The 26,488-nt window shown below is 38.5% G+C and overlaps 1 protein-coding gene across 1 annotated transcript in view; it reads left to right on the top strand.

Moving 5' to 3' along the window:
- Positions 1-24,287, top strand: part of KIF16B (kinesin family member 16B) — a 134,108-nt gene extending 109,821 nt beyond the window's left edge. The window contains exons 24-27 of the mRNA XM_041473931.1: positions 4,457-4,473; positions 5,008-5,224; positions 8,957-9,040; positions 23,013-24,287. Of these exons, the coding sequence (XP_041329865.1) occupies positions 4,457-4,473; positions 5,008-5,224; positions 8,957-9,040; positions 23,013-23,171 (477 nt within the window). The 3' untranslated portion in view covers positions 23,172-24,287. The remainder of the gene's footprint in view (positions 1-4,456; positions 4,474-5,007; positions 5,225-8,956; positions 9,041-23,012) is intronic.
- Positions 24,288-26,488: the final 2,201 nt, after the last annotated feature.

Raw genomic sequence — 26,488 nt, 5'->3', positions numbered from 1 at the left:
TAGAGAGCAGGTATTAACTTGTCCATTTAATCTCTAGGTTGGCACAAGCCTTTCTCTTAGCTGATGGTCTGCAATGCCATGCTGGTATTTTTTCCCCCAGACTTCTCTCTTGGGGCAAGGGATAGATGAACAAGGGAGCAAAATCAAGGTTGCAAAGACATAGTATGGTAGGAATTTTTCATATTTATTTTCCAAACACATCTACAACTCAAATTTAATTGTTTTTATTTGGTTTTGACTGGTTTACCTGTAAGGCAGTTCTGTCCTTTGGTTGATGTATTCTGCTTCTGTGCTATCTTATGCTGTCTTTTTACAGCTTGCATATGAAACTGAAAATATTTTCTTTGCCATTTGGGCCAATTTTTGTCTCTCCTTCATTGGTCATCCTAAGAGCTATACAGGTATTGGTTTCTATTTAGAAAGATGCCCTGGCTATATTAGCTTCTGATTTTTATAAAATATTAAAATCTCCAAACTGCATAATTTTATAGAAATATGCAAGGTTTGCATGAACTTTGTTACATCCTATTGCTTATTTTCATAGATATTCTGTATTTAAGTGTTACTGTACTGCTTATAAAGGGCCAAACAATAAAGTAATTTGTCAAATATTATATGGACTCTTGTTTATGGCTCTAATTTGGTATGCTGTTATTCAGAGTAGTCTAGAATTGCTTTAAGAAAAATACTCCTGTAGTGCAAGGTAATCTCTTTGGCTTCAGTTAATTTGATTTTTCTCAGTAGAAGGAGGCAAACTAAATGGAGTTAAAATTACACTGATAAACCAAAGCCTCCACATCTCACCATAGCTCCAAAACTGCAGATTAAGTCTAGGTCATCTTGCTGGTTTAAAGGAGGAACATGGATATGAGAGCTCTCAAACTGTTTTGATAATTGCAGATGATTGTTTGATGGACAGCTAGACATGATTCAAAGTGAGAAAGCTTTGGTGTCTAATCCTATTTGGTCATTTTTCATCATAGGGAGGTTTCAGGGTGGTTCAGAGGAGAATTTTTCTTTTTATGTTCTTGTCCCTCTTAAGTGGGACAGACGGAGTTGAAATGTTCTTTGGAGAAACAATTATGCCTGTCTGGGGGAGATAACTGGCAAAAGATCTTGAAAGTTCAAAGAGAATTTCCCAGAACTAAAGAGAGCAGAGCTGTGAGAGCTTGTGTGTCCTGAGAATATGCTCATTTATTGGTGAATACCAGTTTATTGGGGGTTCGTCACAGCATCCTGACTTGCAACAGAACTGCATGTATTTATGGGAGGAGATGTAAGTGCTTGTGCTTCTTGATACTAAGATATAGATAGATAGATAGATAGATAGATAGATAGGTAGATAGATAGATAGATAGATAGATAGCTGTAGATACAGATATAAATATGCATGGTGTTCCAGTGAGATAAGTAGGAAAAAACCAAGGAATTGTAACCAGTCTGAGTAAAGTGGAGAAGTTGTCAAATTGCCTGCTTGGTAGGTTAACCCTAGGAAGGTCTCCAGTGCACTCTGACCTCAGTGGGATGTGTGCTGGAGGGATAAAACAGACCTGGCTCATTGGGCTGCTGGCCAGGTCACAGTGGGGCCAAGCACAAAGCAACGTGCAAATCAGGAGTTGCCCCTGCCAGCCAGAAATGAGAAAGTTAAACCAGTTCTGTGGTTAGGTAGACCTTTGCCATGGAGCAAAAAGGATGGATAGCAGAAAGAAAAGAATGTTCTCATGTATGTGGGGCAAAGCAGCTTCTTTGAAGAGAAAAAGCTGTGCTGTGAAGGGACTAGAAACCAAATTGTGGCATAAATTGTGTAGAGAAAATACCAGGCTGCAAAAACCCCAAAAAAACCCCCAACCCCCCATACTCTAGTATGTTGGTGCAATCTCTTGCATTTGTCAGAAGGGAAGTATTTGCCAACCAATTTATTTAAGATTTTTCAGAGTAGACTTACCCAAGGAAGGAGGGAGATGCTTATTCCCTTGTGTGTGTTGGAGTGAGATCCAGGCCCTGGTGCCTGTAGCAGCAAGGAGAGAAAACAAGAGAGAGCTGTAAGCCTGGGAGCTGGGACACAGCAGGGATGGGCCTAAAGCAGCTCCTCAGCTTCAGAAACACTACAGATACCTCGGGAGCAGAGCTTGCTCCTCTCAAAGACAGTGAAGGATTGGGCTGGTACTGAGGACCCCTCTGCAGAGACCCTTTGTGTAGGAGGAAGGTTGCTTACATCCTTTTTCTTGTTCCTATTTCCTGGTCATTTGAGTTTTCCTCACTTTAGGAGGTTAATTACCCTTGTTTGTTATAATAAATGGTGACTTTGGTTGCTGCTGTTCAGCCTTCTCCAGGGAGTTCACTCCATTAGAAGAGTGATATGGGTACACTTCAGATCCTTGGATGCCTCTTGAGAATATCAAATCCCTCTCCCCTTCTGGCAGGTTGCAAATGTAAGGAAAGGGAGGATTGCAAATGTAAGGAAAAGGATTAGGTAGGTCATGCAGGAATGGAGGGAAGCATAATATTTGTGTGAAACAGAGACAAGCTGGGAAGTGGGGGAAGAACATATTGGGAGAGATGGAAAAAGTAAAGAGAAAAGTATTAGAAACTGAAGAGGAAAGATAGGTGTCAAGCTGCATATCCAGAAAATAATTCCCTGGATATTCCCTCTCCCTGATTAATTGATAATGGAAAATAATCTTTAATCTTTCTCTCCTCTGAGGGCATGACTTACCTGCAGCATATATGTTTGGAGAGCACTGAAGGGTTTACACAATTACACAATGTGTTTCTATTTTATTTAAAGGAGAATAAGTTTAGAGGTTTCTTCACTCAACTTTAAAGTTTGAGCTATATCAGCTGAAAATATGACTTAGGTGTTTTTATATGTTATTTTATTGTTTTCATTTTAGTGGATAGTATAGCAAATTATTTCAGTCTCCATTTGATTGTTTTCAGAATTTATAAAGCAGCCTTTAATCTGTCCAGTAAATGTTAACTTTTTACCTTTGCCTACTGCTTTCTTATGAAATTGTGTAGAAAAGGTAATTGATTTCAGACAAAATATAAATAAAAATATAGGAATTAGGCTTGTGGTAGTTTGTTTTTGGTTTTGTTTTTTTCACGTTGACAAATCCTTAAATACTTGGTGCAAGTTCCTAGTTAAAAATACAGCTTCTGTCTAGTTTCTTTAGACTCTGGAAGTCTTAGTACATATTGAGATACTGAGGCTTAAGTTACTTTGTTTAAACTTCAAAAGCTAAAAGTAGGAGTTTTTTCTCTCATTACTTCCTGCAGAATCAAGTCAGGTGCAGCCACAGTGGCTACAAAACCATGCCATGTTCTTCTCTTTGATTTTTCTCATCTGTGACAGAAATTTCTGGTGCAAAGGATCAAAAGTCAGACCTATTCTTTGAAAAATGAGAAAATTCAGAATTGTAAAAGTAACATGAGAACGAAAGATAACTGAGTTTTTAAATAGTTAGCATTTCCTTAATTTTCTTTTTTCCCCCTTTCCCCCCCATTTAAATGTATCAAAACATTGAAGTAAAAAGAGAATTTGAGATGAAAGGTTAAAGATGACTCAGACTCTATCAATGTCTGCCCTGTTTTTCTTCTTTAAAAAGTCTTTTACCTTATTGTAGGCACTAAAACATAGACTGTACCAGCCAAAAATAATGAGATGTTTCAATCCTGTAGATTTTTGCTTGATGTGAGAAAATGGAATTTTTTTAATGTTTAGGGAGCATAACACTTGGAAGAATTTCATGTTTCAGAAGTGACAAGCCTACATGGCTGTATTATGTGGTATTTTGCTTTGGTCCACTATGTGTTGAAATATCATCTGCAAAGTATTGTACAAGAGTTTTCATTAACATGTTCTGTTCTGCTGTACCATAAAACTCCTGAAATGAATGAAATCCAGCAGGTCCCCAAGCAGACATACTGTCAGTGAAAAGTCTCCAACAGATTATAATAGAAATTAAAGGACACCCTTCAAATGCTCATGACTATTTTTCATAAAGGTTCTGAAATGAGAGTACACCCCATCCCAGGCAGAGCATTTCATGATATTGGAACCTTCATTTTCACTATCTTGGTTTCCAAAATGCCAGTCTCCAAATTCACATCTCTCCCTGGGGCTCAGTAGTTGAACACTATGATGTCTGGTTTCACTTTAAAAGGATTTGCTTCCAAATAGGTGTTGTTAGGTATGTGCTGTTCCCAGAAACTTAAGGTCAGAGTTGAATGTAAGATAGAATAGGTGACAGAATAAAGGGTCACTTGCTGTTCTGCCATCTGCTCTTACCAGCATTAAATACCTGCCAAAAACCAGTCTCCTGACTGGAATGTGGGAGAAGAGGAATCCATTCTAGCTTTTTAAAGTTTACCAGAATAACATGTACTGGGTACGAAGCACTCTCTGCTTGAGGACTGAACCTAATACTGTCTAAATTTGATTGTACTAACTCAGATACTCCATTGTGGCAGGTAAGTATTGTTTCTTACAGATAATATTGCTGAGACAGACAAATAACATGCCTCTAAGTAATGCTAGACCTAGAAATAAAACATGGCCTTTATTTATTGTAAAGAAATTAGGGAGTAAATTGCAAATTACTGTTTGCCTCTCTCTACAACTGCTACTGCCTAGCAACAGTTGCCAGGTAGGATAAACATCATTAACTGTAAAAAGTTTAATGTCTGAAAGACATTAGGAGTGCTGATATGCAGTCTTGAGGTCTCTGTGTACTATTATAAAATATATGATCTGCCTTTGCCTTTTGAGTCTAAGCACAGTCCCAGCCTTGCCCATGGTACAAGTATGCATGTGTGTGCACTCCTATGGATATAATGAAATTTGGATTGCAGGGATGCAGTGATTAATTTTAGTAGGGACATGCTTCTGCTGTCAGAATAAAAATTAGAAATCTTGCACGCTATATACAGAAGCTTCTCAGGAAATCATTCAAGCCCTCTCTTCCTATCAGGCTGGGGAATATGCCTCTTAATTTCCCCTGACAGAAAATACATCACCTCATCAGCAGCCCTAGAAAACGACAAAACATCTCTGCCAAAAAAGACTGTCTGCCAAGCGCTTCCATTGCCACTGCAGGAAGTGGGAGAGGGAGGGAGAAATGTGCTTCAGAAATTCCATGGAAGGAGAATAATTTCCCTTACTGCCTGTCCAGTTCCACGGTTACGCCTTGCATTGTCGCAAAACATTCATCTCGTTGTCAAGGTGAGACCCTTGAAGAATTAATTTGGGCCAGAGGGTATACAAACATTTAATTCTGAAAGAATAATTTATACTCCTGAATCTGGATAGTGTGAAATTCCCTTTGAGTGTTTGAGCCAAGGCAAGCATCTTGATGCAAAATCCATACCTGCAAGATCTCTTACATATTTCAGTTCCAGGACAAATGCTGCTCAGTCACATACTGTACTGTGTGCATTAACCTGTAACAGTGATTATTTCCACTGAAGTTACTGTACAGTTTCATAAAGGTGCTGTAGCACCACTAGTGGCAAAATTTGCAATATTTATTGAAGTATTTGCTACTGCACTTTGGCTTAAATGAATAAAGTATAAATAAACCTCAAAATTCTACTGAACCTTGCTTTCCTGAATCTCACACAATTATGTTCAGAGCCTGTATATCAAATAGTACATTAGGACAGAGGATTTTTATAGAGAGTTATTTTAACATTTATCATTACTTTGGTGTATTTATGTTGCTGAGCTTCTTTTAATTCATTTTTTTAGGAACCAAAATTATGATGAGATAAGAATGTTTTATAGTCACTCTGTATATTTTTGGGGCTCTTGCACCAATGTATTTTTCCCTGCATTAAATAAAGGCAGAATATCAAAGATCCATGGGGGGGTGGTGTGTGTGTATGTGTGTTTATGTGTATATGTATGTATAATAAGCATATTATCTCTGGTAAATATACTAATAGTGTGTTTTTATATAAATATAGTACAATGGACTCCTTCCTATTACACTGAAATTTCAGTCATATAGAGAACTGCACAATTCACCTCACTGCATGGATACGTCCATTTCTTATGTTGCAAAGATAATTTTCAAGCTGAAAAGTAGGTGGGAACTAGTGCTGTTGTGTTTGCATGAAGTGTTTGGATAGCCTGAAACTCAAGCCTGCAGAGTTTTGAATGTCTCTTTCTCATTTTGGTGGGCATTAGACTGTGGGCATGTAGTGGAATAGAACCCATTGAAATGACTGAGTTGCTGAAGTGATGATGAAAAATTTGTGGCTGGAGCATTTTCTGTCACGTAGATGGGTGGACATTTGTTGTGTGATGGAAATGGTCTTTGTACTTTATTTGTGAGATAGCCATCTGCTAATAATTTGGTTAAAAGAGGAGCCAGGAAACACTGGGAAAGTGTGGGACACAGAAATGTTCTAGCAGGCCTGAGGTTTGTGTAACTTATGCATCTGGCCCAGTAGAGATGCCATCTGCAGTAATTGATTAGTCCTTTATAACATACCTCTGCAGGATAAAAAATCCTTCCAAGTGACATAAATGTATAAATAGGTATATTCTATACATACACTGGCAACACTGGCATATTACAAACATATTAACTTTATATATCTATGTCAAGAATAATTTGGCACATTGACATTCTGGTGGCTTTTAAACGTACAAAGTATGCAGATCCCTAATTCTTGACCAGCAATAAGCTCATGATTTTCATATGGGTACGTGTTATGACTTTGAACATTGCAGAGCAAAGTTTACTGGCAGAGACTTTTGTCTTGCATATTAAATTCATGACATAGTAATGGACTTTAATTGGTTTAGTTTCAGAGATATATGCATGGTAGTGACTTGGGAGTTAAGAAATGTTAAAGCAATGTGAGTAGCTATTTCTGTTTGAAATTGTTCAACAAAACAGAACAAAACACATTGGTTTTATAAAATACAACTGGTTTTCTCCTAAGATACACCCAGAGACCTTAGGAAAACAGCTTGCTCATCCCAAAGTTATGTAGGATTGTCCCCAAAGTCCTGTTCAGATGGAACTTAATTTAGATAAGGAAATTTTTCCTGATTTAAGACCATGCTTTGACTCCACAGAGTAGGTCTGAGGAAGCTGTAGTGATAGGTTCATTGTGCAAATTGGTTTTTAATAGACACTATTTTAAAATTCTATAATGAAAGCATTTATTAGCAAATAAATATAAAAAACAATCTCCTACGGCCAGGAGGGGATGGTGGTGGTAGTTGTTCCTGGTAGTGTCATGATGCAGTACTATTTAGTAAAATGCAATTTCTGCAGATGTGGGATTTTGAAGTCCTTGAAAATATTAGCACTTAGAATCATTTATAGGTGAAGAAGAGAGTAATACAGTGAAAATAAGTCCCCAGGACATTATAATGTGATACTGTTTGGTTGTGTACTGTTTGTCCTGCCAACGTGAAGAAGCAGGCACACTGAGAAGAATATGGTTGGAGAAAATTGAGGAATATAGTTGGGACATACTGGCAAGATTGATGGAGAGCAGACATCTCTTCCATGTTCTCTGGTGCTCCACATCACTATTATCATTTTAAGATGTCTAGACATTTCTTTAACATTATCAAAGTTGGAGCTGAACCAGAGAGTGGGAATAAATCATTTGTATTGCAGAATTCCTCTGTATTTTAAAGACGCTTACATTCGATGTTAATAATGGAGCTCCTCAATTTAAATCAGTGTATGTCTGCTCCCTGTAACCAGCTGTAAATTCTCTGCAGTCCTGTATGTGCTGATAGACTAGAAAATGATGCATCTTTTTTACTGGTTCAATATCATCAAACAACCTGGGGAATTAATGCAGGAGGCAATTTTACAAAGGGATTTCACCTGCAAAACAACTCCAGCAGTTCCAGTGGGAGATTGCATTATTCTATCTCATGATGTGAGTGCTGGGAAAAAAATGGGTTTGATTTACCTTCAAGTGCAAGCACAATTTATGGGGAGAGGACCTGCTTTCTCCTGCATTGTTCCCAGCCGTGGCTTAGCAGACCAAGTTCAGTGGTACTTGTTACCAACTCTTGAGTCTTTAGTGTGTTTTCCAGACATAGCTGGCTTTAATTAGTTCAAGTATTTTATTTATTGGTATACAAAAGGGGAGGCACTTTCCTCCCTCCTTCTCTCTCTCTCCCTCTCTTTCTCTCTCCCTGGCCCCCTTCCCCCTTAGGATGCAAAAAGAAATAAGGAGATAGTTTTGAACGCCTCTCTGGAAGAACTAAAAGTAGAGATCTGAATAGTTGTTTTTAGCTGTTGTGCCATTGCCTTTTTCTCTTTTCAGTGTGATAAAGCAGGATTTTGCCTGCATGTGTGAATTCTCTTCAGAAGTTGAAGCTGTCAGCTCCCAGCAGGACACACGTTTGAATGGCATTGAGCTGCAGCTGAGTTACAAGAAGTGGTAGTTCAGGGCACAACAAAAGCTTCGAGTCAGGTGTTGGCTGTAGTCCAGCAATGCATCTCCCAGAGCATGACTTCAGTGGTAGTTCTTAGATCCAATGATCTTACATTCATGATAGAATATAAGTGAAACCAGACAAATTACACTACCATACGGTTGGAGACCACAGATTTTCAGAGACTAAATGCAGTCTTTTAAGATACATTTTCCTGCAGAAATTGTTTACTTCCTATATGATACAGCACATTTGGATTGCAAATTTTTAATATTTCTTTGGGCAAACAGTGGTGGTCCAATTCCTAAATTTTCTTTCAGTCACTCTCTGATGACAAAATGCATCTTTATCTTAGCAATACTACAGAGCAGATTGCAATAACCTCATAGAAATGTAGAATGTGATATTTACTAATAGCGTATAGTCGGTCATGAATATTTGGCAGTTTCTTCTTCCTAGTTGCTTTTTAATTTAAACAGAATTTTCTCATTTGAGCTTGTCACTTCTGATGCTGATTCATCCTTTAATGTCTTCCAGGTTGCCACTTTAGAATTCCCTCCAAAGAAGCTCTTTGGAAACAAGGATGAGCGAGTGATTGCAGAACGGCGGTGTCACTTAGAGGTAATACCAATTTTTTACAGGCTTCTGCTGTGTGTTTAGGAGGAGTACTCCCTGCTGGAGCAACAGAAGCCATTCCCATATGATCAACATTAAATAGCCTGTTAGTAAGTATCAAGTTACTTGCTGCCTCGTTTAACACAGGAGATGGCAGCAGTACATTGCAAAGTAAGGAAACATCTCTTAAAAAATAAATTACTCCTAATCTAGGAAAAAAAAAAAGGAACTCTTAGAGATGTTCATAGGAGATGGATTTATTTAAGGGGGAAAGGTGGTGGGTGAGGTAAGTGTTCACGGTAGACAGCTGGTCTCTGTGCAAGACAAGATTAAAAAAAATACTGCTATTTTAAATGCAATCTGTTAGTTGGAGATGTACCATTTTATCATAGTATATCCAAATATCTCATGACAGAACTAAAGCGATATTTAGGCATCTTTGAGTTTTATTTTGTAACCCAGCTTTGTGAACATATTCTTTTTCTTTCAGTTAATTTTAAAAATTAATTTTATTGTGGACAAGCTATCGAGTTTGAGGGTTTGAGTTATTTTGGGAGTCCTACAGTGCTGTGTGGATAGCATGATTTTGAACTCCTGTCACACGTTAGGTTTTATATTTCTATGTTAATGCATGTTTTACTGCAGCCCAGGGCCAGGAGGTGGGGTTTTGGGGAAGAAGAAGAGGCATGATCAAAGACTAAGCTATACACCCTGCAACTATATTGCAGAAACATGGGGATTACTTGATCATGCAAGTCATTAAGAATTATATTCTTTGTAGAGCTAAAATAGCATTAGGTAGAGCTTTAGAGAAATTAATATAAAAGTAGATTGCTTACAACTGGAATATTTTCTTAGGTGGTTTGAATTTTCTACGTACTTCACCTTTTCTTTGATCTACCAACAAAACATCCTCCCACTGACTTCTGATGTCAGGCTGTCTTACATGAAGTACAAAATGAATTATTTTTTTCTTTCACATCCTTGACAGACACCATAAAGGCATGCCCATATTCCAGTCTAGTACTCAATTTGCATATTTTTACCAGTAAAAAATTAATCTCTTAATCTTTCTGACATTTCATTGGTTTAGTAACAGATTTTATTGTAATGATTTTAATGTTAAAACTGCTGTGTATAGCAGTGCTTTGATCATGGCCATGTAGTACAGCTCTACAGCCAGGTGTTAATTTAAAATTATATTGTATCTATTTTAACTAAGGTTGTTAAAACTTTATTACCTATATATTTTGCAAGCAGAAGAATATATGGCAACTGTTCACATGAATATGTTTTGCTGTATGCCCCTTGGCCATTCCACTAAGTTGTCCTGACAACTCACAGTGTTGAAGAGCTGAAGATCCCCTGTGGCTAAGGGCAAGTTAGATAAAGAGGATGAGGAGCCAAGCAAATGTTGCCATCCTTGCCATGAGGAATTCAATGCAACAGGCTGATCAAAACCTCCTGATGTCTAGATCTCTAACCACAGTGTTTCTTTTCACTGCATATTTTGCAGTGGTTTGCTCTGGCTTTGCCCATAGGCAGAGAGCTCCCACAGCTGCAGCCTCCTTGGTGAAGAGTGAGAGAAACCACCTAAGCAGGGATGGTTTCCAAAGTCGTGTAATGCTTTGAAGGCTCAAGGAATGTCTTGGGTTGTGCTGTGAAAGTGGCAGTCATGCCACAATAGTGGCAGATGGCCCAGGCACCAGTTCTGTTTCAAATACTGCCTGTTCATGCCTTGTGGCCCTCAGTCCAGTGTGAGCCCTGATCGTGCATCAGTGGTGTAACTGGAGAGTGGTAAATGGAGGGATTGTCTCTGTGAGGGACTTGGATCCTTGGCTTTTGGACTGTAGTGTGCTTATCACATGGGAATTTGGTCAGGTGGAAGGTGAGAGTGTTTGACCTTGGTATCAAATAGAATTATGGCTTGTTGACTTTCACACCTGATCCTGTTCCTTGATTTGCTGAAAACCCTTTGCAATCTCTTTCCAGCTTCATAGTTTATGCGTTGGTATAGCTGTAGTAGGGTATAAAAGCTTGTCTGGCTGTTCCACTTGCTTAGTCAAGAGCTAATGGCTAATTCAGCATTTTTAGGAAAAGCAAAGTACAGCTAGCAGACCAATTTTATTGAGCTAATTTTATTGACTGAAAATAAATGACAGCCTGAATATTAGTCCAGTAAGTGTTCTGAACAAATATTCTGTGATGTAAGATTATTAGTGGAGCGGTTGTCCTAGTGGTGGTGATAAAGAAATTGCTCTGCTCTTCTTTACACATTGTTTACATTAGGTATTCATGCATCTTAAATTGGCTGGAACTCCATATCATTTTTTCTGAACTTCTTGCACTGAAATAGCTTTGGGTAGTTCAGTGCTTCCCACAGGTCATCTCTTAGGAACTGCAGTTCCTTGTGCCTAATTAGATTTGTCCCTTTGCAAGACAGTTTAGGAAGAATTTCATTTTTCCTAGATATCATCTCTAGGATTCTTGCCACAATAGAAGTACTGAGAAGAACAGTGGGGGTTTTGGTACCTTTCCAGGCAACTGGAATCAGGGGGACTGGCTGTTGTGGAGTTTGTTTTGTTTGAAGATTGAGATGTAGCATTACCTTATTTCAGCCTGGGTTTAGAAGTGGGCCTATTTAATCATAATGGAGGTGAAGTTACTTGGAGTAAAAGAATCCAGAGAGCCCCAAATTATAAGGATTGTGATTTTTAAATCACAATAAGTTCAAGGTTTTTGTATAACATTAAGTTATTTTATTTATGTTAGCTGGTACAAATGCTAACTAACTGAAAGCTTCACATTGCCTTGTTTGTAGGAAAGCACATTACATGAAGTATTTTTGTGTGAGATGAACCTGAGAATTCAACTTTGATCTCCAGCATGATATGTAGTTGCACTGTAAATGCTTTTGCTTTGGTGTTTGTTGGTATAGTATCAAATCTTTTGAACTGTATTTGACATTACCATAGAGCTTTGGAAAATAATGTGCAAATTTTTACCTATACATCTTAAGAGAAAGCATCTAAATTGCATTTAAAATTATCTACCCAAAATACCCTATTGCAATCTATTAATTTAGCTTTTCATCAGAAACATGTTGCAGGGCAAAACTGTAAAATTATTGTTTTGCAGTTTAAAGACTGCAATTTCACTTCAGAGCCAACCTTGCTTGTTTAAATCTGCCTTAAGTGACACAGCCAACAAATCTTCTGAGTAAAGTTAATGAACAGAAGTTATTGTGTATCTATCCTTTCTTGCAAATAGAAATCAGTAGGTAAGCGTATAGGATCCTTTTTTAAAATGAATCCAGATGATGTATATTCACTTTTTCGTATTTTTTTAAGGAAAAGCTTTGTAAAGGAAGAAATACTTGAGTCAGTGAATGTATCTGCAATTTAACTGCAAAGTATCTTTATTTCCTTGGTGAGTTGCTAGGTCTGTGAATGACACTAAAAGGAAATTTTCCTGAAATCCCAGCTTCTATGAATACTGTGTTTCTGTATCATACCATTCCCCTGACTATTCTTTTTTCTTCTTCTCTTAGACTCATGCTTTGCTGTAGTAATTAAGATTTATTTTTAGCCCTGTTTTCCCATTGTGCAGCCAGAGAAACTGGGCAGGAGTCTAAGCTGACATAGCAGATTGAGCTGTGTTTCTTGACTCTTTGGTCAGAACCCTTGCATTCATGACTTTCTCTCTTGCCCTTGCTGTCACCAGTGTGTTTAGGAAAAAACAACTTTCATGCCAACAAAATCTGAACAGGTTGTTGCTTAAAGGAAAACACAAACTCTCCCAAGCCTCAGACTGTCTCCTTGTCTCTGTTCCCTGTTTCCTCGTCCCTGTTCTCAGGGCTGCATTTCCCCAGGTTGGTTTGCAGACAGCAAAGGGAGAAACAAGCAAAATCTCTGGTGGAGTTTTTAGGGATCCACAGTTGGTTGGAGTGTGGTGCTGGTAACACCAAGGTTGTGGGTTTCATCCCCAAGCTGGCCATTCCATTAAGAGATGGACTTGATCCTTGTGGATCACTTCCAATTCAGAATAGCCTGTGATCTAGAAATAAAGCTCAGCAGTCAGTAGGAGTCATGTGTTGTCTTTTGCTGCCACTTAGAGAGCTCAGGGAATAAAAGTCAGTCTTTTAACAGTATGGTAATGTGAGCCTGTGTCAAGTTCTCTAGAAGCATATACATCTTCCTGGCATCGCCTCTGCTCTTCTTTTTTCTTGGCACTTTGAACCTCTTTAAAAGATAGACATGCTCAATTTATTTAAAATTAATAATATAATTGTCCTTCTCACTTCCTGATGTCTGCTGGTGAGGATTTCAATGATAGGTGTTAATGCAGGAGGCAGAAATAAATCTTGAATGAGCTGCATAATTCAATTTTGCTGTCCAATCCTTAAAACTGTCTGGGGAAAGTATTGTAGACACTGAACTGGCTGAAATATTGCTGTTACCTTCAGCCAAAATTAACCTTCCAAAATTAGATTAGCTTAGAAGTCAAATCCTTTGTTTAGTTTTTAGCTCATATTTTCACTTGAGTTCCTTTGGAGGTGATGATTTTTAGTTTTTTTTTTTTTTTTTTTTTTTTACTAAGGCTGTAAATTTAGCTGTGTCATGTTTCCCCTTTAGAAGCAACATTATGCTGAGATGGCTTCAGGGATCTGGTTCTTAAGGAAAAGGTGAAATAATGGAAATAGCACCTTTTTCTTTAACTTGGATTGATTCTTGTTATTTAGGTGTCTTATTAGTTTTTTAATTAATAGTGGAAGCCAGCAATAAAAACGTCTGAGAAGGAAAAAACCCTCAAAATATTTGTCAACAAATTTGAGCAAACAGAATGTTGCAGCAGTTCTCAGCAGCAAAGTGTTTAATCTTATTTTTGAGTGGCTCTGCTTCTTGTGTGAGACCCTGTTGAGTTTAAAAAATTAATAAATAAAATTAAATTTACATATTGGTTACAGTCATGAGATACAAAGAAGCAGTTGCAGCAGTTCTCAGCAGCAAAGTGTTTAATCTTATTTTTTAGTGGTTCTGCTTCTTGTGTGAGACCCTGTTGGGCTCAAAAATGCATAAATAAAATTAATTTTACTTATCGGTTACAGTCACTAGGTACAAAGAAGAAGAACTTTGCATCGGTCAGCCGTTGATCCCACACCAATAAAATGTTACTTTGATTAAATACTGTAGACCTTCAGCTAGCCCACAACAATGCAAGACATTATTCTTGTAATCAAAACACCTGATAAAGATGGTCATTTAGAAGGAACAATAGCCTGAGGTTATTTTATGGATGAGTTAATTTTAAGCTCTGGTTCGACAGGCTGCTGAATGCAAAAGGAATGGAAAGTGTGGTCTCATTTGCTCAAACTCTGGGCCTAATTCAAAATCAGGTGTGAAGCCTTGCTCTGCAGAGTTTACTAGAGGTAACTTGGCATAATATACATATCTCTAGAAGAATTTTGGTGTTTCTTTCTTTAGGTGTATAGCTTCAGGTCCCTACCTCAAAAATTATCTTTTGTGACCAAATATTTATCTCCATTACAACAAAATAATTAAATAGGATTTGCAATTTGAAGGCCTTTTTATCTTTCCCTTTCCTTTTTAGATATTTCAGAGTATCAGAAAATAAGGAGGTGTGTTTATCATGATTTAGTAAGTTTAGAAAATGGTGCAGCATATAGTTTGAGCTCCAGTTTAGCTCCACATCATTTTGCTGTTTGCTTTCAGGATGGACTAAATTTCCCAATATACTCCTACAAACTAAGTTTTGAAGTTGTGTACCTCCATCACAATCTCCATTAATGGCTTTGCACATACAGCTGTGGGCAGATGAATAAAAGGAGTGGTCAGCCAAGGACACTAGGTTGATTCTGGTACTACCCCTTTCCAAAGCAAGAGTGTCAGTCATCCTCCAGCATGGGATTTCACCACAGGAAGCAGAGGGTGATGCATGTCAGGTTGTTTGGTGGCGTTTGCCAAGCCCACTCCAGCAGGTGACACACTGTCACACGCTACTGGCCCAGGGTGCATGCTAAATTCAGTCCTGTTGTTCCTTCTAAATAAATTTTGACAGGACTTGTTCTGACTTGTGCTCTGGAGAAGAGATTGGTTTCCTTCACTAGTCAGGTCTGTTTTGATCCTTTTCAGAATGGTCATTCACTTTCCAAAGAAGACTCACACTGATAGACCACCTGTAAATTATGGCCCTTGCTGCCTTTTTATTGCTTCCCTGCCAGCCTGCAATTCAGTTTTCATTAGAGCTGCCTAAAGCAAATAAATGTAAGCTTTTACCATGCAGACATTGTAAGAAATAAGAAGTCCTGTGGATTTTAAACAAATTATAGGCAGAATAAGATTGTAATTTGGGATGTAGACTGATTTAAGAAGTTGATTCAATTGATGTGGCATAATAGTAATTCAGCATAATGTGCTCATGCCATTAGACTTGCACAGAAAAGTGCTCCAAACAGCTATAATGAATAGTGTGGGTTTTGAAAACCTGAGAGAGCATTTTCACCTGGAATCATAACTGGCATGTCTCAGAATGCTTGCTTTGAATTTAAGAAAATTCAAAAAGGTATATGAATTTGAGTAAATTTCAGTACCACCTTGGGTAAAATTAAATTTTAGTGTCACTCAAGCACTTCTGGAGATGTAGAGATAAAATCTGCTTCACCTGTACAACAACTCTGGAGGAAACTAACTCTGATTCAAGGAATCTGCATTATGCTGTGCATGGAAAACATAGAGAGACTTTCCCAAGAGGCTAAAAATCTTAGTCCTGGTAGTTTTTAGTGCAATTTAGCTGCTTAAAGAAGCTTGATTCTTGCCTGCTTAGTTCCAGAGTCATTTAGGTACCTCTAAACATGGCCAAAGGAGTGTTATATGGAGGGTGCCTGTGGAATTCACCCCAAGGCAGCTCAAAACTCCTAACTTTCTGAGCTGAGGAAAAAAAATGAAAAGAGAACCCAAAAAGGGAAGGAAAGCCATTGCCTAAACAAAGACCAGATAACCCATAAAGCAAATACCCCATGGCAAAAAAAGCTGGAAGCTTTCTGAGAGTGGCAGTTTTAAAAGCACCCATGATAATGGCCCCTCCACACACAAGGTTCTCATTTTCTGTAGTCTTATGATACAGTAACAATATTGGGGGGCACAGATAGATATGGAATACAATAACATTATGGATTACCCCAGGACATTCCACCCCTTATCCCTTATTGTCTGATTAATGCCCAAATGAATATATTTCATCTGTAAACACATGTATACATATCTACATATAATTATATATAAATAAAATTTCAGTGGTCACTGACCATCCCCCAGATATGGACAGAGTTAATTTGGTCCATGACTGATGTGACTGGGCAATTGTCCCTGGTAATCAAAATATGCAGTGGCAGTGACACTCAGCAACCAGTGGTACATTCCAACCTTACAGGCTGTTCTCACCCCTAGTCAAATCCCCCTGAGGTGCACAACGTGTTTCCCCATCCCTCTGCTTAACCCACCAAGTGTAACCAAGTCCTTGAGCAAAAACAATCCCATGGACAGGCTTGCCTTTGCTCAAGGCAGAATGAATCCAAATATTCTTTCCTAACTTACCTCTCATATGCATGGCAGGGACTTTATCTCTGCCTGCTGTACCCAGGGGTTACTGGAATCTCTGGTGTTAACTAACCATGTAGCCTTTTGCTAGTGGTGATGCAATTCCCCCCAGTTAAAGCCCCTTCTGAATCCTCTCCCCTTAGATGTAAACTGAACTAGTTTATGAAAAATATGTCCCAAAGAGTTGTTTCTTGGCCTTGTTTCCTAAGAAGAACCAAGACAGGATAGAGGTTTTGCAATGTGTTTTGTCTTTCTGCCTGTTAGGGCAGGAAAGAGTACTGGGAAAATTAGCTGTGAACGCAGTAATAGGCTACAAAGCTAAAAATAAATGTGTAAAAGTACAGAGAATATATAAAAGAAAAAAGGCAAAAATTGGCCAGCATCAATGTGACTGTTGCAGTCGTGATTTGCCATTTTCAGACATGTTCTGTCTTTATTCTCCTAAAAAGTGCATACACAAATTGTCTGCAACTTGAGCAAGATCTCTGGTACCAGGGACAGTCACATTCTGGAGGCAGTTTTCAAATTTGGCTCCTCAAGGAACCTTTGCAGAGCTTTGACAGTGTCTAATTTTGCAGGGTTTTTTGTAAGGAGAGCCCAGCCATCTGGGTCTTTCAGCAGAAGATAATGGGCCAGGTGATCCCGTCATAATTACTGACATTTCCTCTCCAAGTTTTTCCACAGAAATAAGATCCTTCAGGCAACAGGTAGTCTCCCAGGCAGTAAGTCTTTTCCCATTGCTCTGAAATCACAACCACACAGAATGACCTGAGGATATGTGCAGGAGATAAATGTGTTCAGATCCACAGGTGACATTAGATACTTCCTGAGGGGCCTGAAATATCACTTGTGATATTGAATATCACATGCTGTTCTGCTCACCTACTTTACTCAAATCTGCTTTATAATATCTTGCAATATATGTCAAGGTGTTGGGGAAAAGAACTGAAGCTTCATGTTTTCTTTATTAGAAAAAGAAAAAGCCCACAAAAGACCAAAATGTTTCTGAGCAAGTTATATCTGGTGAGTGGAGAATTGATCTGAATCTGGAATTGGTGGAGGTGAAGGTAGTAGTTGTTATCTGGTACGGTCCCCCATAATTATGGATTTCTGTCCTCCAAAGCAATGGTACCTCATACTCTATATGAGCCTGAATATGCCTAGGCAGGTAACATCGGGAGATGTCACATAAAAAAACCTGCTCCCTTGGAGCTCAGTTTGTAAATTAATTTTCTGTGTTGTGGCTAATGGCTGTCCTTGTATCTGACCCAGATAATCCAGTCCTGGTTGGTGATTGAGATGTAGTGCATGTACTGGATGAAGCAGAGCTGCCTTAGCTTGCAGCCCTTTTCCTATGAGTTCCCATCTTCTACATTCCAATCCTAACTTACCTCCCTATAAAGTGTCATAATTCTTCTTTTCCAGTAAAAAAAAACACCCAAAAAAGGAAAAAAAAAAACAAAACAAAAAAAAACCACAAGGAAGAAGCAGATCCAAAGAAAAGTTTGAGTCTGATTTTTCTTGGAAACTTGTATATTTTCTTACCACTTTCTATATAAAACATATCCCTAGAAAGGACCTTTCTCTGTGGGACACCACCACTTGTCAGTGCCATTTCAGCCCAGCTTTATTTTTGGCAGTAGGATGTAGTTAGACACAACAGCTGGCATTTCTGCAGTATTTGGTATTTTGAAAAACCACCTTGGAAGTAATTTTTTTTCTTTTCCACACATCAATAAAAATGTCCAAAATAGAGAAAATGGGTTAATTTGGAGAAGGATCTCCAAATGTTGATTTTCCTTCGCATATGCCCAACAATTTCTTTTTAGGAGACAAATGCAGGAGGACATGCCCTCTCTTTTCTGCATTCCAGCAGGCTCCCTTTGCCTTGTCTTTTAAACAGATCCTTGTTTTTGTGATCACAGATTGGAAGCAAATCATGTGCCTGTCTGCTTGCTTTGGGGTAGAGTCTTTCCTGGGAAGAGCTGACTGTGCAAATACCTAATTACAACATAATGTGTTTTTTTAGGCTGAGGGAATGTGCTTCAGTCTGTCTGGCTTTGGGGGTTTTTTGGTAATCAGATTTGTATCCTATGGAAAGAGCTGTGATACCTGTGTATGCTTTGCTCTGTGGATAATTCAAATCAAGATCTGATTTGAAGACTGCAGCACTTAACACTAGCCAACAGAATAATTATGTGATTGGTGCAGGGAGGAACTGGCATCTATATTAAAGGAGAGAGGAGCCTGTGTTAGAAATAAGATGAGCAAGTCCTGCCTCTGTCACCAGTGATCTTCTTTGACCTTGTGGTAAAGCTTTTACTGCCTGATTGACACGTAGGTCTTGAAAGGGTGATACTGTTTCACAGAAAAGGAGCTGTTGTCTAAAAAGATCCCCAAAGCCTTGTAAGATTTATCTTATTAAACTTTCTGGTGCTTTCAGCTCTGGCATATTGTATGGCAGGTAGTATTTCTAATGCAAATTTTAAAATGTATCTCCTAAAGTATTTTAAGCACTGACTTTTTTTTTAGGAAATTTCTAGAAATAGCAGTATGAAAGCAAAAGCTTGAATGCTTTTACTTTCTTAAAGTACCAGAGTTGATGAGTTTTTAAACACACCAAATTTTAATGAAAAAATCCAATTCTTGCTAAGCTCTGCTATTGGTCTCTGAGGCTATCACTGTTAGTAATGGATTAGGAGAACAATGTCACTGAACTGAATTCCTCTTTAATGTGCCACAATTGAAAGGATGATAAGAGGGCTTTCACATTTCAGAAAGCTTTTTGATTGTAGTAACTTTAATAACTTTAAATTAAGTTATGGCTTTACATTAAAATGTATAAAATTATGAAGTCCCCACATCACAAAGTAGTGCCAAAATGATTAGAATGACTTTGTTGTGCTGATGAATTGAGCACAAGATGAGCACTGGCCTATTGCTAAAAAGGTGAACCCTATTAAAATGATTTTTAATAAGCTTTTTAAATGCTTTCCATTTTGCTATTCACATAATTAAAAGGGAGGGAAAACTGCTCAGACTGGGTAAAGAAAGAAAAGCCTTTGGGCTTCATACCATTTTCTCCATTTTAGTTTTATTTGCAGAGTTAAAACTTGCAGGTACAGCTGTCATAAATTTGAAGTTAGAGGGCTTGAAGGTTGTATTGCCTTCAGAGAGGGCAAACACCACTTCTTTTCCTATTTTTGATGAGTTTTTTACCTGGCTTTCTATCCTTGTTTTGTACATGCAGAGTATTTCTGTTCTCTAAGCTGGTGTTCCTGAGAGTGTGTGTTTAGCCAGAACAACCAACATGATCAATGTATGAGTTGCCCATTTTTACATCTCTGTTACAGTGCCAGGGTCTTGTGCCCTCACACCAAGCTGTTTACAAATGTATCATTAGGATATTTTCCAGCAAACCAGCAGCATAGCAGGTTAAATGCCATTAGTGAAATGAAAACTCCAAAGTGCATTTAGAAGAACACTGATTACCAGACTAAATAATCCAGAACAAATGGCCAGAGTCTAACAAACAAAAATGAGTAATAAAACCAAGCTTGTTGGAATATTTTGGCAGTTAACTAGTTTTTTCTTTCCTAGATAATCATACAAACCTAGTAGCTATTACACAGTGATTTGCATGCCAGGGACAATGTTGCTATCAGTAGGAAATCACGTCATTAATATGTATAAAATTTGGACCTGTGAAGCTATCCTGAGCTTGCCAGTCTCTGCTAAGACATTTTTTTCAAGGACACAACAAAAGAGTTCTGTAAATAGACAAAAATTGTATCTGCTGCTGGAAATGGATTTTAATACAAAAGATATGGAAGCAGCTCTCTTCCTGTCCACTGAGTGCTGGCAGAGGAGATCCTTTCACCCAGCCTTGCTCCTACTCCAGCTGCTTGCAGTGGCCTCCTGGGCTGCAGCAGAATCCATGCTGAATCTCTTCTGGATCTCTAAGGAACTTTTCATCATTTCTGGCACTTGGTGTTGATGTGCTCCTGCCCCTCTTGCAGGACTTGCTGTGACTCTCATCCTTTCCCTGTCACAGCTGAGTTTGGGAAGCATCTTTCCATACATGGCAAGGATCACTCTTTTTTCTCCTGTCACTTTGTTCCACTTTGCTGTCCATTGCAGCTGACAGGACAGAACAGCTTTCCCCTGCAGTGCCCTGCCACAACTCTTTGATCACTGCTTGTGATTTGAGCACTTGTGCCATCAGTCACTGTTTCCTCACTACAGGGGAACACTCCCAGCCAGCATCTTTGGGCAGAGCAGCCTGTATTTCAATGAAGCAACAGCTTCTATGTGTCAAGGGCACAGCAGCTCTGGGCTGTATTAACATACCAGCATTGCAAACAGGGTAAATGCAGATCTGGGTTTTATAATATGGCTAATTTGTTCAGAGGTGGTTGTTGAAGAGCACATAATGTCAAGCCATATGGCAGGAAACCTTCATACAAAATTAATTCCATCATTATCTGTTAGTATCTGCATGTTGCCTTTTTCCCAAGGATCTTTTTTGTGTTCAGAGAATCTGTGATATTCACTCAACTCTGGAGCACAGATGTGGAAAAGAAGTGTACCTGCTGTTCCTTGTGTGTCACATAAGTATGCTTAGAGCAGAGGGATTTTTTACTTTGCCATTAGAACTATCATGCCAAAACAATGAGTAATGGCTTTAAAGAAAAGGCATGACAGTCAATTATCTGGCCATACATACCAAGGTGAATGCAGTAGGTCTTTTGATGTGTCCAGTGAGATATTTTGGTACCTTTGAGCCTTTGGTAGTCATAAACTAGAATTATTGCAGTAACTTTTCAGCACAGTGCTAAAATGCTAACAGAATGCTATGTTTTACATGTAATTTTCTACCATATTCATCCTTCAGGAATTACTGTTTTGGGACTTTTTGTAAAGAGCCTTCCTTTGAGAACTAATTATGAAAAATGTTTCTCTGTTTCTCACTTCAAATTACCTCTTAGTCTATTGCAGTTCATCTTGAAGGCATTTTTGTAATGATTTTTTTTTTCATGAACATTAATGCAACCTGTGGCAGATCTGAATGAAATAGAAAGTTTCATCATTTCTGCCAAGAGAATAGTTTTTGTTTCAGCTGCTTTTTTTGTTTGCTTTTTGTTGTTTGCTTTTTTTTTTTGTTTGTTCTTCTTCTTTCTGTAATAATATTCTTTCTGTAATATTGAAGCAGCTGGTTTCTTAAAAAGATAGCAGATTGTTATAGTTTGGAGGAATTATTCTTGAGAAATGAGTGAATAATTAGGACAGTTTCCTGAACAAACCACTTCCATGACCCCAGAGCTGCTACATTCAAATAACTAAATGTTGTGTTCTTCAGAGGAGAATGTGCTTCTCTGGCTTGCAAATATATTTCCCATGGAATCCAAGACCAGGGAATGATGTTTGCTTTATCTCTGTGGTCAGTGTGGTCAGTGTGTAGTACAGAAAAGGAGTTTATCCCTGTGCTCCAGATGAGATTTCCCTTGCAGGTGTTTGGGTGACACTGGATGCATTTGTAGTATCTCTCTGATCAAACCTTTTGCCTAGTGTTTTGTTCAAAAGTTCAAAGGTTATATTTATAAGTTATTAAGTCACACATACCTGGAAAGTTGCATCCAAATGAGCCCACATATAATGGAAGCTTTTTCAGGTTTGTGAAAACCAGCTGTTAATGTACATCCCCCAATTTCTCTAGGTACAAGTGTGACTGCAATTTACAAGTGGTTGGTGAATATTAACTTATGGGAAGAAAAGGAAGTGTCTCCCATGTGCTTCTCATTAGTAAGACCTTAAAAAAAAAAAAAAACAAACAGGAAATTTTGAGGGCAACTCAATGAAAAGATACTGGTGCTGACATAATATGGAATTCATGCAAATCTTTCTGCAGATAGCCATCATCAAAACAAACCCCAATCAATGCAAGGATTGTGGAAGCTTTATGAGGGAAAGATTTTTAAAGTCCTTTTGTGTCCATATGTGGTGAATATCCTGCAGCGTGGATCTGAGGTTTGCACCTGCTGTGTTTGCTAATGCTAGACAATAGTATTAGCATGTCATGATTCCATGACTGCAGAGTAAACTAGGAGGCATCATGAAACCACAGAATAAAAGAGTTGCTAAGCTGAGCATAAGAACGAACTGGAAAACACTTATTTTCTGCTTTTCCTGAGCTTAATACAGACATTTCAGTAGACTTTTTTATAAATGCTGATGGTTACTGAAAGGACTGTTCACATCCCATGGAAATATTTTTGGGGTTTTTGCTGTTCATTTAATTTTTCAAAGTGGTTGTAATAAATTTGATCAAGTAAACTTATGACGTTTTATATTTCATTCCACAGAAATACCTCAGGAGCTTTTTCTCTGCAATGCTGAAATCTCCATCATCTCCACTGAACATTGATAAAGTGGGGCTAACATTGTCAAAATACACCATCTGTGAATTCTCACCCTTCTTCAGGAAAGGCGTTTTTGACTACAGCAGCCATGGGACCAGCTGAGTTTTGGGCCAGGATCCTTATGCTGGAGGAGTAAAGTTGGAGTGCTGCCTTCACTTTAGTGCAAGAGGAATGAGGGAAAGAAAAAACACATGTCTCCTCCATACCTGGAAAGGTGCATCCAAACAGCGCCAATTTGGGACAGCCACGCCCCCACTCTAACCTGTGTCCTTTACCAGCTCCCAAGTCAGTGCCTGCATTCTCCTGGCATGGGGCATACAGACATTTCTGTGTAAGTTGCTCTGTTAATACTGTACAAAGATTCTGACTCTTGTAATGAGTTTGGATCCCCTTCTTGGCAGCAGTGCTTCCTTCCCATTTGCTCAGATAATTTGTTCTGGCCGTTTGAGAGCATCTCATGTTTACCATGGCAGTGTGTTGTGCTGACAGAGGGTTTCCAAGTGGCCTTTTGGTTTCTGTCCAAGCTGTTCCTTAAAGAACAGTTGCTCTTTTGTTTCTTTATAGCACAGTGTCATGTTTAAGGTAATGATCATACTCCACTGTTGTTTCATTTTCTTTCCCTTCTAGATACACTGAGTATTGACTGTATAATTGTATAGTTTTTCTCAGAAGAATTAAAGGGCCTGGGTAACTTGAATGCTTACAAAAATATATGCACCAGGAAGAATATAATTTGAACCCTGTCAGAGTCCTCCATACTTAGTTGTTTGGAGGCTGAACAAATAATTCACCGTTATTAAAAAAGCAAAGGAAGCAATAGTTACCAAATAACATGGTCAGCATCTTTTCAGATTTCGTAATCATTCAGACTGGAAACGGAACTCTGCACTGTACAGAGCTCATAGCTATGCATAAAGCTGATGCAAAGTGCTATATATTGTTTTTTAAATAGCTTCTTCACAATAGTTATAAAACCTGAGGTTTATTTGCATCAGTTAAAATTTACAGGATTTAAATAATAGTACTTTAAAATGACTCAGGATTTATTCAGACTTGCACATATATATACAGGTAGAACTAATTTTATATTGCTGCAGATTCAAAACTATGTATACACTGTGACTGGAATTGAGTATGTGTACATGTTAATGTATAATTGGTTGTATAAAAATCAGAATTGAATTACTTCCAGTTATTAAAATGCATAATGAAAGGTTTGTTTTGTGTGCCATGTGTTCAGAGTATGAAGCATTTTTTCTGAGTTGACATCACTGACCACTGGTAGGTTGTGATAATCAAACTATTTCATGTCATTGAAAATTATTATTAAAACCTAAAGTAACAACAGTGGCATTTTTATTTCATGACCTAAATTATAGGAACAGCAGTGTTTTACATTTAATATGGTACATCAGTGGTCCTGAGGGAGCTGGCCAAGGAAGTGTCTAAGGCACTATTCATCCTATTCAAGAAGTGATGGCACTCTGGGGAGGCTCCCCCTGACTGGAGAAGGGGCAACATAACCTTCATTTTTAAAAAGGGAAAAGAGGAGGACCCAAGGAACCACAGGCCAGTCAATCTTACCTCAGTGCCTGGCAAGATTATGGAGCAGATCCTTTTGGAAACTGCTAAGGCTCATGATAAATAATGTGGTAATTGGTGACTGCCAATATGCCTTCACTAAAGACAAATCATGCCTGACAAATTTGGTGGCCTGGGAAGACCTTCTAGAACCCCTTGCCATACCTACAGGGAGCCTCCAGGAAGGCTGCAGAGAGACAAGGGCATGCAGGAATAGTGGGAGTGGCCTTAAGCTGGTTTTATTAGATATTGGGAAGAAATTCTTATCTATAAGGGTGATGAGGCACAGGCAGATGTTGCACAGAGAGGCTGTGGGCAGCCCCTTCACTGGAGGTGTTCAAGGCCAGGCTGGATGGGTCTGTGAGAAACCTGATGAGAAACACCAGGAAGGTGTTGCTGCCTGTGGCAGGAGCTTTGGAACTAGAGGACTTTTAAGGTCCTTTCCAAACCAGGCCCTTCTGTGATTCTATGTTGATGTATAAAGATAACTGGGTTCCGTTACTAAGCATAGCCTGCCACAATGAGCATCTTTAATTAAAATTTTAAAATAGAAAAAAATTAGAATGGATGATTTAAGTTTTGAGAGTATTTTTATAATTTTAATTCATTTCAGAGAAAACAAAAGTTAGAGTAAAATTTCTAGGCCCTATTATTAGCAGGGTAGGATTTATTGCCTTTGAGTATGTATGACTTTTATCTGACTCTAACTGACTTAGGTATCTTAATATCTTTAGGAAGCTAAGCATTCCAATCAAACCTGTTGATTCCCAAACTTTTTTTTTTTCACTGGGTCCTGGACATTCCTGGACTCCTTCATGCACTGGAGCATTAACTGCCTGTGCTAGATCACCGACAGGGACCCGATCTCGTGATCCCTGCTCTGCCCAGTGCCTTTATTACCCCTCTCCAGGCTCTCCCAGGGCCCTCTGTGCACGTTTCATCCTCCTGACCACAAGGCTGTGTCTTCCCTTCCTTCTTCACTCTGCCATTTGGCTTTGCTTGTGCTTCCCAGATCAGAAGCTGGAGGTTGGGTGCTTGCTGGGTCCCTGTGGTGAGCTGAGTAACTGGAGTTTGGTGTTGCAGCAGGTTAATGGAAGACTGGTAAGTGCATGTGGTTGTCTTGCTCTGATGAATGCTTCAGAGGCAGAAATTAGGGATGATAAATAAATGACTATGAATCTCACTCAAAGCCAGTGACTGTTTTTGCTTCTCCTTCTCCCTTGGCTTGTTCCCCTTCCTACCTCATTGCAATGAGGTATGGTAAAGAATTAATGCCTCAGATCTTCAGAAAAATGATTTTGTGTAACTGTAGAGCATTATTTCCTGTGTGCCACTTCTATGAAAGGACCTAGCAGGCCAGAAAACAGTAAACTGCTTTATCTGCTGCACTGATAAACCCATTTCCTGCAGTTGTCTTTCCTGAAAAACTACCAGTGTGCCAAGCATTGCACCACATGGTGAATGCTGGTTATGAAAAGGCAAAAGCAAACAGGACTCCTAGAGGTATTTTGTGTCACTTCGGATTTGGAGAACCTGTTTAAGAAAAACTCAACGTGATAAAGAGTTAAGTCAAGTGAAAAATTTGAATATTAATTTTTTTTCACTTGAATTTAAAAGAAGACTTGTACTGGATTCCTGCCAACAGTACAAATTGATTCAGGACCAGGTGCTCCAATGGTGTAAACTTGCCTATAAGATGGTTAATTTATGTTGTCTGACCTGCAGTGTTAAATGTGTACATTGCAAATAACAAAGGTCTATTAATCACTCTGTTTACAATGTCATCAAGTTAAAAGCTACAGAGTTGTGAATGTAAGCATGAGATTAGGACCACAACC

The sequence above is a fragment of the Pyrgilauda ruficollis genome, unplaced genomic scaffold, assembly GCF_017590135.1.
Source record: "Pyrgilauda ruficollis isolate IOZ18807 unplaced genomic scaffold, ASM1759013v1 scaffold31, whole genome shotgun sequence".
Lineage (NCBI taxonomy): Eukaryota > Metazoa > Chordata > Aves > Passeriformes > Passeridae > Pyrgilauda > Pyrgilauda ruficollis.
This window is presented reverse-complemented; position numbering and strand designations above follow the sequence as displayed.